Source organism: Mustela erminea, chromosome 11 (genome assembly GCF_009829155.1).
Source record: "Mustela erminea isolate mMusErm1 chromosome 11, mMusErm1.Pri, whole genome shotgun sequence".
NCBI lineage: Eukaryota > Metazoa > Chordata > Mammalia > Carnivora > Mustelidae > Mustela > Mustela erminea.
In genome coordinates, this window is record NC_045624.1 from 41,973,377 (window position 1) to 41,989,535 (window position 16,159).

Here is a 16,159-nt window from a genome sequence, read left to right on the forward strand (position 1 = left end):
TAAAGAAATAGAGAATAAGAGAGAGAAGAGAGAATAAACTGAAAATCCCCTCAAAATCAAGGTCAAGGTCAAAATAATTAATTTCACCACTTTTTTGGCAAGTTATGTAAATGCAACATCGTCTTCCAAACTTCCCTTTGCTCCTTGAACTCCTCCTGCCCCCACAGAGGGAAGGCACTACTCATAATTTGTTTTATGTCAGTTTGTAAATTTTTCCTATTTTATAGATAGAATTAGCTCGCCATCTTCCTGTGTCTGCTCTTCAGGAATATAACGGAATACATTTGAAGTAGTTGTTTTAAAGGTATATTATAATAAAGCAGCTTTTAATGACTTTTTTTGTTTTTCCAGCTGCCTTTGTGGGAGTTTTGCACTGGTAAGATTTGTTTCAGTTTTAAATAAATAAAAACATTTGGATTAAAAATTGACATTGCTGTTTGCATACAATAAAACAATAGCCACTTGCTATGTGTGTAGAATGTGCACCAGGTTACACGTAATTTTTTTAAAAAAGTATGTGTAGCAAAATTTACAAAATGGATGTGTTAGAGGAATAGCACTTAGGAATTAAAATATTCTTCTGATACCAAAGAATTCACTACTTTATTCCTTTAATCTCTAGCTTTTCCTAGTGTACTTTGCTTGTTTATTTCATCTTAAACTCTTCTTTTACAGTAATCATGTGTTCTTAGTGACATAAGCTTACAGGTAACACCTGTCAATTAGAAATCAGGTAGAAATGAAAATAAAGACTGGATGTTAGTAATACAGATTAAATGAGCCTTTCAGTGTGTATAATGTACCTTACTTTACACAAGTCATCTATTTGTAAAAATTATAAGTAAAATAATATTTTTCCTCTGATGTATTTTCATTTCTACCTGAGCTCAGGAATTTTTACTTTTGGGAAGTGTGTGTTCATATCCTTTTGGGACAGTGCTGTTCTGGTCATTTAGTCTGCAGGGAGATTGTGATTTTAGAACTAAGACTGTACTGGGAAGAAATATTTCCTAAAGATGTTGGTACCCTGACATACATCTCACATGTGAATCAAGGTGAGTGGAAGACAGGGTTGGTATTTGGAATTTTGTTTTCTATTTATTTGGGAACATCTATTATTTAAATGTAGGGTAGCATAGTTGCTGACTAATTTTACTTTTGCATATGCTCCCATTTTTAGTGCCTACTGCTTTTTCTTGAGTTGGACTAATTACATATTAGTGGCACTTGGCACTTGCAAGTTGATCCCTTATATGGTATTTTCTTTATTTTTAAACTGCTTTAATCTAAAGTAATTTTATTTAAAACAATGTTCCAAATGTTTTTCAACAGTGACAGAGACATCTCTCAAACCTGTTAAAATAGAATCACTTGTGAAACTTAAAAACTTGCCTCTGTTCTGACTTAGAGGCATGGAGTGGAAGGGGACAGAGAAACCACACGAGTTTAGATAAACAATTATAATTAAGAACCAAGAAGTTAAGGAATTTCAGCTATGTGCTAAACTAAATTATAAATGCCTAAAAATACACAAATTACTAAGAAAATTATAAAATTATCTCATTTATTATAAAATATATTCTTTTTCCTTTTATGATTTTTGTACTTTAATACTTAGTTAACTTACTGGTTTTGAAATGTTCTCATTCTTAGAATATGGTGCTTCATTTTTTTTCTAGGATACATTTAGTAACACTTTTTGAAAACGATCGTCATTTTTCCCACCTATCATCTTTAGAACGGGAGATGACTTTTCGAACTGAAATGGTTAGTTTCTTATAATAAATTAATTTGTAGTTTAACAATAATAAGATTATAAGGTGGACATTTATTAGGAACTGAAATGGATTTTTGTTGCACTGTTTCTCAAGCTATAACCTAGGTTTATTACGTAAATAGAAAATGTTTGGGGATTCTTTTACTTATCTCATTACGTTACTTTTCTAATGCAGACTCTTTTAATATAAAAAAGATCAGTTAGAATAGCTGTGGAAGAAGGAGAGCGAAGACAACATTTAAGAAGTGATAGAGGGATACCGAATGTTATCAGAAATTGCTTGTCCTCACCACCATTCATCTCCAGAACTTTATTACCCTGAACAGAAACTATACCCATTAAAACTAACTCTTTCCCCAGCCCCTTGTAACCTCTGTTCTGCTTTCTGTCTCTGCAGATTTGTCTAATGGAGGTACCTTAACCACGGCTTTTTAGATCTTACCCTAATATCCTCCCACTTAATTCTTTGAAAAAATGAATACATGAGCATTTGCATGGTATTTAAAGTTTTAGTGTTTTGTAGGTATTATTTCCCAAAAGAGGATATAAGATATTCTCAAATAAATTGTGTAGTTGTGGCAGAGTCTGGTCGTTGATGACAGATAATTGGATTCAGATAGCAGGTCTCTGCTTCCTTCTGTGATGGCTAGGCAGTTAAGCTCTGGTCCTCAGTGATCTCATCTGTTGTCTAGAAATAATGCTAGCTTTATAGGATTTTATTGATTATGAAGGGATATAATGAATGAAGCACATTAACACAGTACTTGGCACAAAACAGTAGATGTTATTAATAAAAACATATCTCTGTATTTCTTATTTTTCTAAATAGTGGCTTATGCATATTAGATATCCTTTAGTTGTAGTATTGTCTTGTCCTTCTAAGCCAAAAGGAACAATCCTTATGTGAACTCATATTTTACCAGTCAAAACTCTGAGGAGTGCTCTTTCAGACATCAGTTAAAACAGAACTTCAACTTAGTAGCCTGGCATTGCTTCATCTGTTAATAATGAAGTATTTGTATAAGCATGCATGAGTGTAGAGTTAAAGATTATTTTAATATTTTTGGGAGCGTGTATTACAAACAGTGTGGCCCTTTATTTGCTTTTCGATTTTAGGAAGAAAGGCAGAAAATTGATGAAGAAAGTAATATGAAACAACATGCTTTCATTAATCTCTGAGTTTTAACTGAACAGCGCTTTGGCTGGCCTAATAATGTCATTATTTCCTGTGCTGGAATAATACACTAAATTAATCCCTTTCTCAGGACTGCATTGTGTCTTGAACAACAGTAGTCAATTGACATTTATTTTGACATAACATTTGACATGTGCAGAGCTGTTAGGTGGAGCTAGGAAGTAAGTAAGTTGCAAACATTAAGTTCTGTCTCATTTTTGCTTATGATCATCGCCTGTTGTTTCTTAAGAGGTAGAAAAAAAGTAACTATCTATATGCAGAGTTGCACAAGGACATGAAGGCATCTCTGTTCATACCAGAATTCATCAGATCTCAACCTCTAGACATCTCGTAATGTGGCAAAATCAGGTGTGCTGGAATTAAAAATATATTGTAGTCATGTTTTAAGCCATGGTCAGAAAAACTCCTTAAAACATTTAACTATCCCTCCCACTCTTTTTCAAACATGCAGAAAATATGAAAGAATAGCACAGTGGTAACCTGAAAAGGCATGCCTTTTGTTGAGCCCAACAATGCAGTAGCAAGGAGAAATAGGAAGTCTTATTGATTTTTCCTTTTATTCAGAAGAAATTGTTCAAAAATTTTCATATTTAATTACATCAACAATTTGTGCATTTTAAGGGACTTTATTATTCCTACTTCAAGACCATTATTGAAGCACCTTCATTTTTGGAAGGACTGTGGATGATAATGAATGACAGGCTTACTGAATATCCCCTTGTAATTAATACAGTGAAACGCTTCCATCTTTATCCAGAGGTGAGTACTATTTGGGGAAAAATATTTGTGGAATGATCCTTTTTTATCATAAAAATAGTAAATACAGTGATGTTATAAAAAGGAGGGAACCTTTAAGGCTTATTGATTGTATGTGTCCTTATAGTTGGGCAGAGTATCAAAAATTCCTCTTAAATTTTAAAGATGCCAGAAACTGCTTACATAAAGTCAAAGGAAGGAATCTAAGAAGAGTTGCTCATTTTTCAGTTTGTTCAGCTTTTAACTTGTTAGGATGGAGTTGCAACTAATAAGCTTCTTAGATGCTGAACTTGAAAACTTTGTATTACATTCATAATCAACTTAGTGTATATTTTTATTTCCCTTGAGATTTTCTATTTGATTCATGGATTTTTTTTTTAAACTTTTTTTTTTTTTTTAAATTTTAAGTAATCTCTACACTCAGTGCAGGGCTTGAACTCACAACCCCAAGATCAAGAGTCCCATGCTCTATCAACTGAACCAGCTAGGGGGCCCCTTGCATCATGGATTTTTAAAAGTGGTTTTTTTTAAGTTCACAAGTGTTGGGAGATATCCTGTTTATTTTTGTGTTACTAGTTTTTGGCTTAAATACATTGTGTTTAGGGTGCCTGGGTGGCTCAGTTGGTTAAGCGACTGCCTTCTACTCAGGTCATAATCCTGGAGTCCTGGGATCGAGTCCCTCTTTGGGCTCCCTGCTCAGCAAGGAGTCTGCTTCTCCCTCTGACATCCTCCCCTCTCATGCTCTCTCTCACTGTCTCTCTCTCAAATAAATAAATAAAATCTTTAAAAAAAATTCATTGTGTTTAGAAAATATACTTTGTATCATTTTGACTCTTTTAAATTTATTGAGGTTTGTTTTATGGCCCAGAATATGGTTCATCTTGACATATTCTGTGAGCACTTGAAAAAGCTCATTTCATGTTGTTATTGAGTAAAGTATTTTATAAATGTTGACTCAATCCTGTGCAATGATAGTGGTGGTGATATTTTCGGAATCTTTTTGATTTTCTGTCTAGATAATCCATCCGTTGTTGGGAGAGGGATACTAAAGTCTCCAACTATAGTTCTGGATTCATCTATTTCTCCTTTTAGGTCTGTCAGTTATTCTTCATATATTTTATAACAGTGTGTTCAGTACACGTGCATTTAGTATTGCTACATCCTCTTGTTAGATTTTTATCAATGTATAATAACCCTACCCACTTTGATTATAATTTGGTTTGCCTTGAAGTCTAATTTTTTGATAGTAACAAACTTTTTTCATTTGATTAATATGTACATGATATGTTTTTTCATCCTTCTATTTTCAACCTGGCTTTATCATTATATTTGAAGTCTGTTTCTTATATTTGAGTCATGTTTTTTAATCTGTCTATATTATATTTTTATTTGTTATATTTTATGACTTATACATATGTAATTATTAATCTGTTTCAGCTTCAGTCTTTTATTTTTTCTGTTTATCTTTAATTTTTCATTTCTCTTCTTTTCTCTGCCTTCCTGTGGGTTATTTGAAGATTTTTAAATTCTATTTTATCTATCCTTTTTTTTTTTTTTTTTGTCTGGTCCTGGGCATTTGTTTATTGGGAGATTTTAAATTGCTGATTTTTTTTTTTTTTTATTTCCAGCATAACAGTATTCATTATTTTTGCACCACACCCTGTGCTCCATGCAATCCGTGCCCTCTATAATACCCACCACCTGGTACCCCAACCTCCCACCCCCCCATCCCTTCAAAACCCTCAGATTGTTTTTCAGAGTCCATAGTCTCTCATGGTTCACCTCCCCTTCCAATTTCCCCCAACTCCCTTCTCCACTCTAAGTCCCCATGTCCTCCATACTATTTGTTATGCTCCACAAATAAGTGAAACCATATGATAATTGACTCTCTCTGCTTGACTTATTTCACTCAGCATAATCTCTTCCAGTCCCGTCCATGTTGCTACAAAAGTTGGGTATTCATCCTTTCTGATGGAGGCATAATACTCTATCCCCACATGAAAAAGTGCTCCATATCACTCGGCATCAGGGAAATACAAATCAAAACCACAATGAGATATCACCTCACACCAGTCAGAATGGCTAAAATAAACAAGTCAGGAAATGACAGATGCTGGCGAGGATGCGGAGAAAGGGGAACCCTCCTACACTGTTGGTGGGAATGCAAGCTGGTGCAGCCACTCTGGAAAACAGCATGGAGGTTCCTCAAAATGTTGAAAATAGAACTGCCCTATGACCCAGCAATTGCACTATTGGGTATTTACCCTAAGGATACAAACGTAGTGATCCAAAGGGGCACATGCACCCGAATGTTTATAGCAGCAATATCCACAATAGCCAAACTATGGAAAGAACCTAGATGTCCATCAACAGATGAATGGATCAAGAAGATGTGGTATATATACACAATGGAATACTACGCAGCCATCAAAAGAAATGAAATCTTGCCATTTGCGACAACATGGATGGAACTAGAGCGTATCATGCTTAGCGAAATAAGTCAAGCAGAGAAAGACAACTATCATATTTTATCTATCCTTTTTGAATGTATCTCTTTATGTAGCGTTTTTAGTGGTAGTTGTAGCTATGTATTAGATATATTACCTATACATAACTTCTACAATCTATTGCTGTTATCATTTTACTAGTTCAAATAAGTACAGAAACCTTATCTGTCTTTTACATCTCTTTACCCTCATTGCTTCTTGGCCTTTTCGCTAATATCAAGTGTACCTCTCTGTACCCTTCTCCTTTTATAATATAATCATCTTAAATATTTCCTGTACATCCATTTAATACCACATCAGACAGTACTATGATATTTCTTTTAGTCTTCAAACTTATTTTTACTCAAGAACTTGGGACGCCTGCGTGGCTCAGTGGGTTAAGACTCTGCCTTCGGCTCAGGTCATGATCTCAGGGTCCTGGGATCAAGCCCCACATTGGGCTCTCTGCTCAATGGGGAGCCTGCTTTCCCCTCTCTCTCTGCCTGCTTCTATGTTTACTTGTGATCTCTCTGTCAAATAAATAAATAAAATCTTTGGGAAAAAAAACTGAAGAAGTTTATCTTATCCATTTTTAAAATTTCTTCCTTATGTTCTAAGATGCCATCTTTTATCATTTCATTTCTGTTTAGAGAATTTTCTTTAGCCATTCTTTTAGGCTAAGTCTGCTGGAAACATACTTTACTAGTTTTGTTTCATCTTTTATGTCAAACTTGTCAAACTCCCTTTAACTCTTGAAGGTTATTTATTTATTTATTTATTTGCCAAATATAGGCTTCTAGGTTGACAGTTTTTTTCTTTCAGCATTTGTTAAATATGCTACTTCACTCTGGTCTTTCACAGCTTCTGATGTGAAATCTATTGCCAGTTGAATTGTTTTCCTCCTTTAGGTAAGATTTTTTTTCTTCCTTGTTGCTATTTTATATATCTACCTACTTATTTATTTATATATTTTAGTTTTCACAAGTGTTCACGAATGTGATGTTTAAACATTTTAAAAAATGTGATTTGTCTTGGTGTGGATTTCTTTGTTTTTATTCTATTTTTGTTTTGCTCAGCTTTGGTTTCTTCTTTTCTCTTTCCAAGACTTTAGTGAGAACAAATATTAGATCTTTTCTTATAGTCCCAGAGGTTCCTAGGGAACCTTATTTATTTATTTATCAAATCTGTTTTTTCTGTTTCCCAGATTTGGCAAATTCTATTGCTTTGTCTGCGAGTTCATGGATTATTTTCCTCTATCTCTTCAATCATCAGTTAAGCCCATCCATTGAGTTTTAGTTTTGGTTATTGTATTTTTCAGTTCTGAAATATTTGGTTGTTTCTTTCTTACATTTCTTTCCTGAGACTCTTTGAGTTTTTGTTTCTAGCACATTAATAATTTCTAATTGGAGCAATTATTCTAATTTTTTGTCATCTCATTGTTGGAATCTCTTTTTTTTTCCATTCAGTTTGAAATCTTTATAGTTCTTGATATGATGAGTGAGTTTCATCATATTGGACATCAATGTCCATCAGCTGATGGATATTTGAACATTATTTTATGAAACTGGTTTTTTTTAAACCTTAGTTTTAAGTGGCTTTCTTTGGCATCACTCCAGCAAAGAAATGAGGATGTCTGCCATCTAGTTATTGCCAGATGGGTATCGAAGTCCTGGTTTCTCTCCCAGCCTCTGCTGATCTCAAGGTAGAGGTATTTATTCCTCATTACCTTTGAGTGAGATCAGAGTTCTGACCAACTCTGATCTCTACAGATACCACTGTATGGATAGCCTGGTTACCCCAGAGTGGTAATGAAAGCCCTGACTCCTCACTAGGTCTCCTCTGACATTAACACACTGGGAAGGGGAAAGAATGGCTTATTGCTGGTTGGGGTAGAAGTCCAAGCTCCTCACATAGTCTATACTGACACCATGGAGATAGAGAGCTTCCTTCTTGGCTTTCTGTTGCAACATCTTAGTGGGTGAATTAAGATGACTTGTTAAAAGCTTAGAGAAGGTTGAAGTCCAGGTTCCCAATTTAAACTTTTTAGTGGGGGTGAGACCTTATAGGTTTTTGTTGTCTTCTGTGGTATTTGGGTGAAGAGAGAATATTGTTTATAACATTTTTATGTATTCCCAGGCTGCTAATTTCCTGGAACTTTAGGTAGAGAGAACAGGCTTTTGTCAGTCTTTTTTTGTGTCTGGTTTGTTTGGTATTTCTGGTTGTCAGGCTCTTTAACTCCAAATCTCAGAAAATGAAGTAAAAATAAAGTCCATAAAACACATCACCATGTTGTTCTTTGGGTCCTAAGATCCCTAGGTGGTTTGCCTTCTCTCTACATTTCAGGGTCTTCTTATGTTTGATTTATATAATTTCCAGGAGAAACAACAAAAAGTATATCTACTCCATCTCCCCCAAAGCAGAAATTCATATTATTTAACTATTTATATATTGCTTTTCATTTTTGTTCTGTTCAAGTTATTTTCTAATTTCCCATGTGATTTTTCTCTTTGATCTATTGGATATTTGGTATTATGTTGCTTAATTTCCAAGTAGTTGGGTGTTTCCCAGATTTCTTTATTTAAATTTCTTTTATTTCTGTTTTTTAGAAAGGGAAAAAAGACAGGGGAGGGGTAGAGGGAGAGGGAGAGAGACAATCTTAAGCAGGCTCCGTGCCCAGTGTGGAACATGACATGGGACTCGATCTCATGACCCTGAGATCCTGACCTGAGCTGAAATCAAGAGTCAGATGCTTAAAGGACTGAGCCACCCAGGTGTTGTTCCCTTTTTTTATTCTGTAAGTATTTTTCAAGGTAATTTTCAGTAGTAATGACTGTGTAGTATACACCTAAGATCTAAGATGAAGGAAGCTGTTTTCTGCACCAGCTTTCTTTGTATCCCAGCTACACTTCAGAGACACTCTTCTGTTCTTGTTTCCTGTGATGACTATCTGTAGCACCCTGGTGTAAGTACAAAAGTTAAAAGACAACTGATTTCTTGAATCTTCAATTTTAGTTAATGTTGACTTATTCTGTGTATGTAAGATGAGGATTTATTGCACTAGTTTAGGGCTATTTTTAGAACTTTAGTAAAACACTTGTTTCTTGTCCCATTATTTTCTAACAGTATGTTCTCCAGGACATGAGCTAATTTTTTTTCTTTTTACTTATTCAAAGATACTGAATAATTAGCAGTTTTCAATCTCCTTAATGTTATGGAAGAGTAATCATGATAACATAAATAGATAGTATCATAAAGGATGAAGCAAGAAAGAATCATTCAGTCTTATTTCACATTGCATAGATACAGTATGGAGAAAATCTAGTTATGCTTGCAACCTGATATGGTACTTCAATGTTGAAATGAATGTCCATACTTTTTGTGTTCATAAGGAGATTAATTTTTCCCAAAGATAAAGAGTTAAATTTGGGGCACCTGGGTGGCTCAGTGGGTTAAGCCGCTGCCTTCGGCTCAGGTCATGATCTCAGGGTCCTGGGATCGAGTCCCGCGTCAGGCTCTCTGCTCAGCGGGGAGCCTGCTTCTCTCTCTCTCTCTCTCTGCCTGCCTCTCCATCTACTTGTGATTCCTCTCTGTCAAATAAATAAATAAAACCTTTAAAAAAAAAACAAAAGAGTTAAATTTGGAATAATATATTTTGAAAAGGCAAAGCATTTAAGGCTTAACTGCATGCCGGCATGTAAGCTCTAATCCCCCAGCACTCCTGCAAGATGGTTATTGTTAACATCATTTTAGAAATGAGGTGGCCAAGTTTCAAAGGTTGAAGGATTTCTCTGAGGATATCCAAAGAGTCAGAGGATAACAGAGTCAGAATTTGAGTTCATTTCTGACTTTAAAGCAGTGCTTTCTTATTATATCATGCTAATTTCCAGAAAGGAATATAATTCTAGATTTAGAACATACATTTAATATGGTAAGTTTTTATACATGGATGATAAATACGTAAGAATATATATTACAATTTTTTAAATAAGGTCAAGTTTGTGAAAGTGATAAAATAATAAATTTATACTTTTTGTTCATGGATAGATGTTTATGATGTTTGGTGTTGTGTATTACATTAACATCTTATGTAATATTATTGAAAACTAGATCTAGCTATGTGTTTTTTACATACCAAGGGGAAGAATGGAGGGGTGATGACCAACATATTAAAAATAGTGCTGGGTGGTTTTTGCTTTCACTTTGAACTTTATTTTTATTTTATTTTTTATTCTTTTCCCAATGATCTTGCATTATTTTTCCCAAATCTATAAATTTTCCCAATTTTTTGTTGTTTTCTATTGTTGTTCTTTTCCCTTTTCTTTAAACTTCACAAAATGGTTTGCAGAATGGGAAGAATTGGTTAATTAAACCTGTTTGGTCAAAGTTTTAATGGGCACAGGAGCTATTATTCCATATGCAGTTGGTTTTATATTTTTTAGTCTGTGTAGCAAATAAATTCAATAAATGAAATGTTATGAAATATTCCTGTAAATCATTGTATTTTTCTGTTAATCACCATCATGTTTTAATTATATGCTATTTACCTATTTTATAGCTACTGTTATTTATGTTACAGAATTGATGACAAGAATATATTGCAGAGATGGTGATCATAACAAATTTTTGTAGATGTTCACTAATTCACTAATTAGTAATATACAACTTTAGTTTATTGTGTGTGTGTGTGTGTGTGTATATATATATATATATATATATAATTTTTAAATGATGGTTTTCCAAGTGAAATGATTTAAATAATCTTGTCAAAATTTATAATGTCAAAGGAAACCATTATAAAATAGTATTTTGGAAAAATTATTATGAAGATAGGATCTTTTCTTCTATCACCTTTTTTTGTTTTTGTCTTTGTAGGTGATTATAGCCTTCTGGTATCGCATATTTGTGGGAATAATGAATTTATTTGGGCTAGAGGCTAAGACCTGCTGGAATGTCACCAGAGTAGAACCTTTAAATGAAGTTCAAAGCTGTGAAGGCATGTTTCTTTCTAAAATGTTGCTTTTTGGTCATTAATTGTATATATGTACATATATGATATTTATTAAGTTGTTACAAAGTGATAGGTTAGTATTTGCTCTTGGGATCAGGTTGACCCAGGTAGACAGGCACCTCACCCTCATAGAGTTTACACATAGGAAGAGGATTGGTAGTTATACTTGTGATGGATATTACAACTAAGAAAATGAGGTTGTTAAGGTTAGCAGTAAGGGAGAAGTATCTAAAGAATGGGAACAAGAATATTCAGAAGTCCCAAGATGAGAGAAAACTGAAAAAAGGCTAGACTTCTGGGTGTAGAGAAAGAGGGAAAAATGTTGTGAAACGATACTGGGCATGTAAGCGAGGGTCAGAAAAGGGAAGGCCACTTGCAGGCTAAGGGTTTTCTCATTCATTGAGGAATTTTCACAAGTTAGTATTTTAAAAACATTATTTTGCCAGATATATGGAAAAGATATTAGTAAAAGACAAAAGTGGGTTCATTGATAACAGAGGGGAGACTGGTATGCTCTCAGCAGCTGACTGCAGGATAAATAACTGGGAAATGCAGATATTTGGGAGATTTTAGAAGCAGAATTGATAGGATTTGGTAATCGATTGTTGAGAGAGGGGAAGGAGGGTGAAGTCATGTAACACTGGTTTCTGGCTTAAGTAATTGAGTTTCTTCAAATGGTAAAGGCATTTTAAAAGTAGCAGGTTTGAATTGCTACAGTAGTTTGAAGTACCTGGGAGACCTCAAAGTGGAAATGTCAAGAGACCACCTGCCTGGACACATATAGAAAGTAGAAAGTTCTGGTCTGACTCCAAACCTGGAGTCATCTGTGTACAGATGATCATTGGAGCCTTGGAAGTATAAGAACTTCCTTAAGGTTTCTCGTATGAGACCTGGCAATTTTTGGATGGAGTCTTTAGGGTTTTCTACGTAAAGCACATTATCTGTGAAGAGAGAGAGTTTTACTTCTTCTTTTCCAATTTGGATGCCCTTTATTTCTTCTGTTGTCTGATTGCTGAGGCTAGGGCTTCTAGTACTATATTGAACAGCAGTGGTGAGAGTAGACATCCCTATCGTGTTCCTGACCTTAGGGGAAAAGCTCTTAGTTTTTCTTCATTGAGAATGATATCTTCTGTGGAAAGCATTTCATATATGGCTTTTATGATATTGAGGTATGTTTCCTCTATTCCTACATTGTGGAGAGTGGCTAAAACTAACAAGTCAGGAAACAAATGTTGGCAGGGATGTGGAGAAAGGAGAACCTTGTTACCCTGCTAGTAAGAATGAAAGCTGGTGCAGCCACTCTGAAAGACAGTATGGGTGTTCCTCAAGAAGTTGAAAATAGAGCTACCCTATGACCCAGCAATTGCACTACTAGGTATTTACCCCAAAACCACAAATGTTGTGATCCAAAGGGGCACCTGCACCCCAATGTTTATAGTAGCAATGTCCACAATAGCCAAACTATGGAAAGAGCCCAGATGTCCACTGACAGATGAATGGATAAAGAAGATATAGTATATATATACACAATGAAATATTACTCAGCTATCAAAAAGGATGACATCTTACCATTTCCATCAACATGAATGGAACTGGAGGGTATTACGCTGAACAAAATAAGTCAATCAGAGAAAGACTATTAAATGGTTTCATTCATGTGTAGAATTTTAGAAACAAAACAGTATCAGAAGGGGAAGAGAGAGAAAAATAAAACAAGACAAAATCAGAGAGGGAGACAAACCCTCTTAAGAGACTCTTGACTATAGGAAACTAACTGAGGGTTGCTGGAGGGGAGGTGGAAGAGATGGGTTACCTGGATAATGGACATTAATGAGGGCACGTGATGTAATAAGCATTGGGTGTTAATATGCAACTGATAAATTACTGAACTCTACAATTGAAATAATGATATACTATGTGTTAACTGATTGAATTTAAATAAAATAAGTAAAAATATTTTTAAAGAATTTTTTAAGGAGAATATGCAGACCAAGAAAAAAAGAGGCCTATGACAGAACTTAAGGTGATCCAACAGGGAAGAGGGGTGGTGTGTCATGAAGTTATTACAACAGATTGAAAAGGAATGGTCAGAGAAATAGAAGGAAACACAAAAGCCAGCCTTCAGATCTTGGCTCTATCAGTTATACCTGAATAATTTTTAGCAAGCTATTTAAATTTTCTGTGTTCTGTTATCTCAGTCAGTAATAAAAGTATTTTCTTACACACACACACACACACAGGTTTATACATGGGATATATTAAGAATTAAGGTTTGTCCATACAGAGTAATGGATCAAATAACTAGGTCATCTCATGTGGACTAAACGTGCTCCTTGATGTCAGGGGCCATATCTTATTCATCCTAAAACCTAGCAAAGGATAAAAATAATGCAGTAGGTTTTCTCCTGTAATGCATGCAGTGACTCCACAGAGAGTTCTAGACACTGAACAATAGCATCACCTAAACAAAGTGAAGCACCAACTAATCATTACAGTATAATAATACCTTAGGTGAGGGGAAAGTACTAATGTAACTATTAAATAGAGTGCTGCTCAGCACTCTGAACAGCAAATATTTTCAGCAAGTTCATGAACCCTTGATTACAAAGCACTGAGATAATTATGCCCGATTGCTTTATAGTCTTTTATTCATTACTGAATAATCTGTGTCTTTTTAAAGGATTGGGAGACCCTGCTTGCTTTTATGTTGCTGTGATTTTTATTTTAAATGGACTAATGATGGGATTGTTCTTCTTATATGGTGCATACCTGAGGTAAGATTACTGTATTAAGAGATATTTCAGTGGGCTTATAAGGACTGGTTGCCATTTTCTGATTAAATGATGAGGATAGTTATGAGATTAATTGATTAATAGGAAATTTTATAAATTTACTTTTTCAGAAACTTAGCTAATGTCATGCAATCAGAAACTAGAGCTGTCACTAAAATATCTTAAAGGCCTCTCTCTTACCCTTGTGGGGATTTTTTTTTAAAACTAATTAAGATTCCTTAACAAAGTTTTTAATGAGAATACTTCTAGACAATATGTAAAATTATTATAATGTTAGGGGAATCTTTGGTTGGCATTAGTGACAGGTTATTTCTAATTTTAATGTCTGTACACGTGAAATTAAGAAAGCAGTAAAGGAAAATTTGTGTATCACTGTAGCAGACACTTATATTTGATAGCCTATCTTTGTTGTTAATAGTACCACAATTTGGTTTGGGGTAGCAATGTGTCCAGTCTCGGATGATAGGCTAAAGTTAATTATGACAATCATATATTTTGCTTCCCACTCTCCATTGTTTCTTGAGATAGGTATATGAGCTAGTTTTTCCAGTGAAAAATATGGTGAAATCGGTCATGTTTACACCTAGGAAAGCATTTGTCTGTCTCACAAAAGGACAAATTTCCGTTGCCCCTTCTCTGTCTCCTGCTTTTGAACTTAAGTGTATTATACCTGGAGCTGCTGCAGTCATCTTGTGACCATGAGGGAAAGGCCATAAACATAACATAAGTCTGCCCTAATGTCCTTGTGCTGCTGAACCAGTGCCAACAGACACTTACCTTTCATTTTCTTGTTGAATGATATAATAAACATCCATGTTATTTAAGCCACTTTTGTTAGGTTTTGTTTCTTGCAGCAGAATATATTCCTAACTGATCATCAGCTTTCTTTATAATGTTATTCTTGAACTGCACAACATTTAAAGTTAAAAATCTAGATCTAATCTTTCAGTAAGTATTGAGTTTTCATATTGGGTTTTTGTAGGGTTTATGTCTATATAGACATTAATGTATATATACACTTCTCGTTTTAGGAAGTTTTCAGCATAAAAATACTAGCATAGTACCAATAAAAAATTGTGACATTGCAACATTGTACCAGGTATCCTATCTAGCACAGTAAGTCAAGAAAAAGTAGTAGTAAGTATAAAGACTGGAAAGCTAGAAAAAAAGAAACAAGTGTCTGTCCTTAAAAGCAGATTGCATGCTTTTATGTAGAAAATTCAAAAGAAACTATGGATAAAGTATTAAAATAATAAGAATTTAAAATTTTACTGAATACAAAAATTAGTATACAGACAATATAAATCTGTACTTTGTTTTTAAGTGAAAATTTAAAAGGATGTCATTTAGAAAAGTATTGAAAGCATAAAGTTTTTGATAAATATCTGACAAGAAATATATATGACCTCTTTTTCCTCTTTGGGAAAATTGTAGAACTTTATTGAGAGACTTTTGGGAAGATCTAAATAAATGGAGATATAACTAACTATAAATAATTCATGGATTAGAAGACAGTATTTAAAAGTTGAGAGTTATTTGAATTGATTTGTAGATTCAATACATTGCCAATTTTGTTTGCCTTGGTAAATACCAATTTAAAAATTGTTCAGAAATGCAAAGGGCTTAAAATAATGGAGACATTCTGAGCAAGATAGGAGGACTAGCTTTAGTAATCATTTCTGTATTATAAAACTGATGTAAATAAGGCAATGTGATTGTGGCATAGGGATTAGACAAGTAGATCAGTGGAATAAAGCAGATCTCAGAAACACTTGTCCCATTTAAAAACACTTGGTGTATGATAGGTTGGATATTGCACATCAGTAGGTAAAGACCATTTTCTCAATAAATGCTGCTGGAATAATTGGAAGACCATAAGAAACAAAGAGAAGTTAGAACTATCTGGAAATTAAATTCTAGTTAGATTAAAAAATACAAAAGACAAAATTATAAAATGCTTAGAATGTTATATGGAAGAATACCAGCAACTTGAGGTAAGAAAAGATTCTTTTGAACTTAAGAAAACTTAAGAAAAGTTTTGCCATGAAGAAAAATACTAATAAATTTGGTAGGAAGAATTTAAGCTCCTCAAGATACTATACAATGAAAAGATACGCCACAGTCTGGGAAAACATTGCAAAGTAT

The 16,159-nt window shown here is 34.1% G+C and overlaps 1 protein-coding gene across 1 annotated transcript in view; it reads left to right on the top strand.

The window, feature by feature from the left end:
• DPY19L2 (dpy-19 like 2) overlaps nucleotides 1-16,159 on the top strand; it is a 99,409-nt gene that overhangs the window by 5,089 nt on the left and 78,161 nt on the right. Inside the window, exons 2-6 of the mRNA XM_032304163.1 lie at nucleotides 352-376; nucleotides 1,680-1,767; nucleotides 3,594-3,731; nucleotides 11,087-11,207; nucleotides 13,903-13,996. Coding sequence (XP_032160054.1) covers nucleotides 352-376; nucleotides 1,680-1,767; nucleotides 3,594-3,731; nucleotides 11,087-11,207; nucleotides 13,903-13,996 — 466 coding nt within the window. The remainder of the gene's footprint in view (nucleotides 1-351; nucleotides 377-1,679; nucleotides 1,768-3,593; nucleotides 3,732-11,086; nucleotides 11,208-13,902; nucleotides 13,997-16,159) is intronic.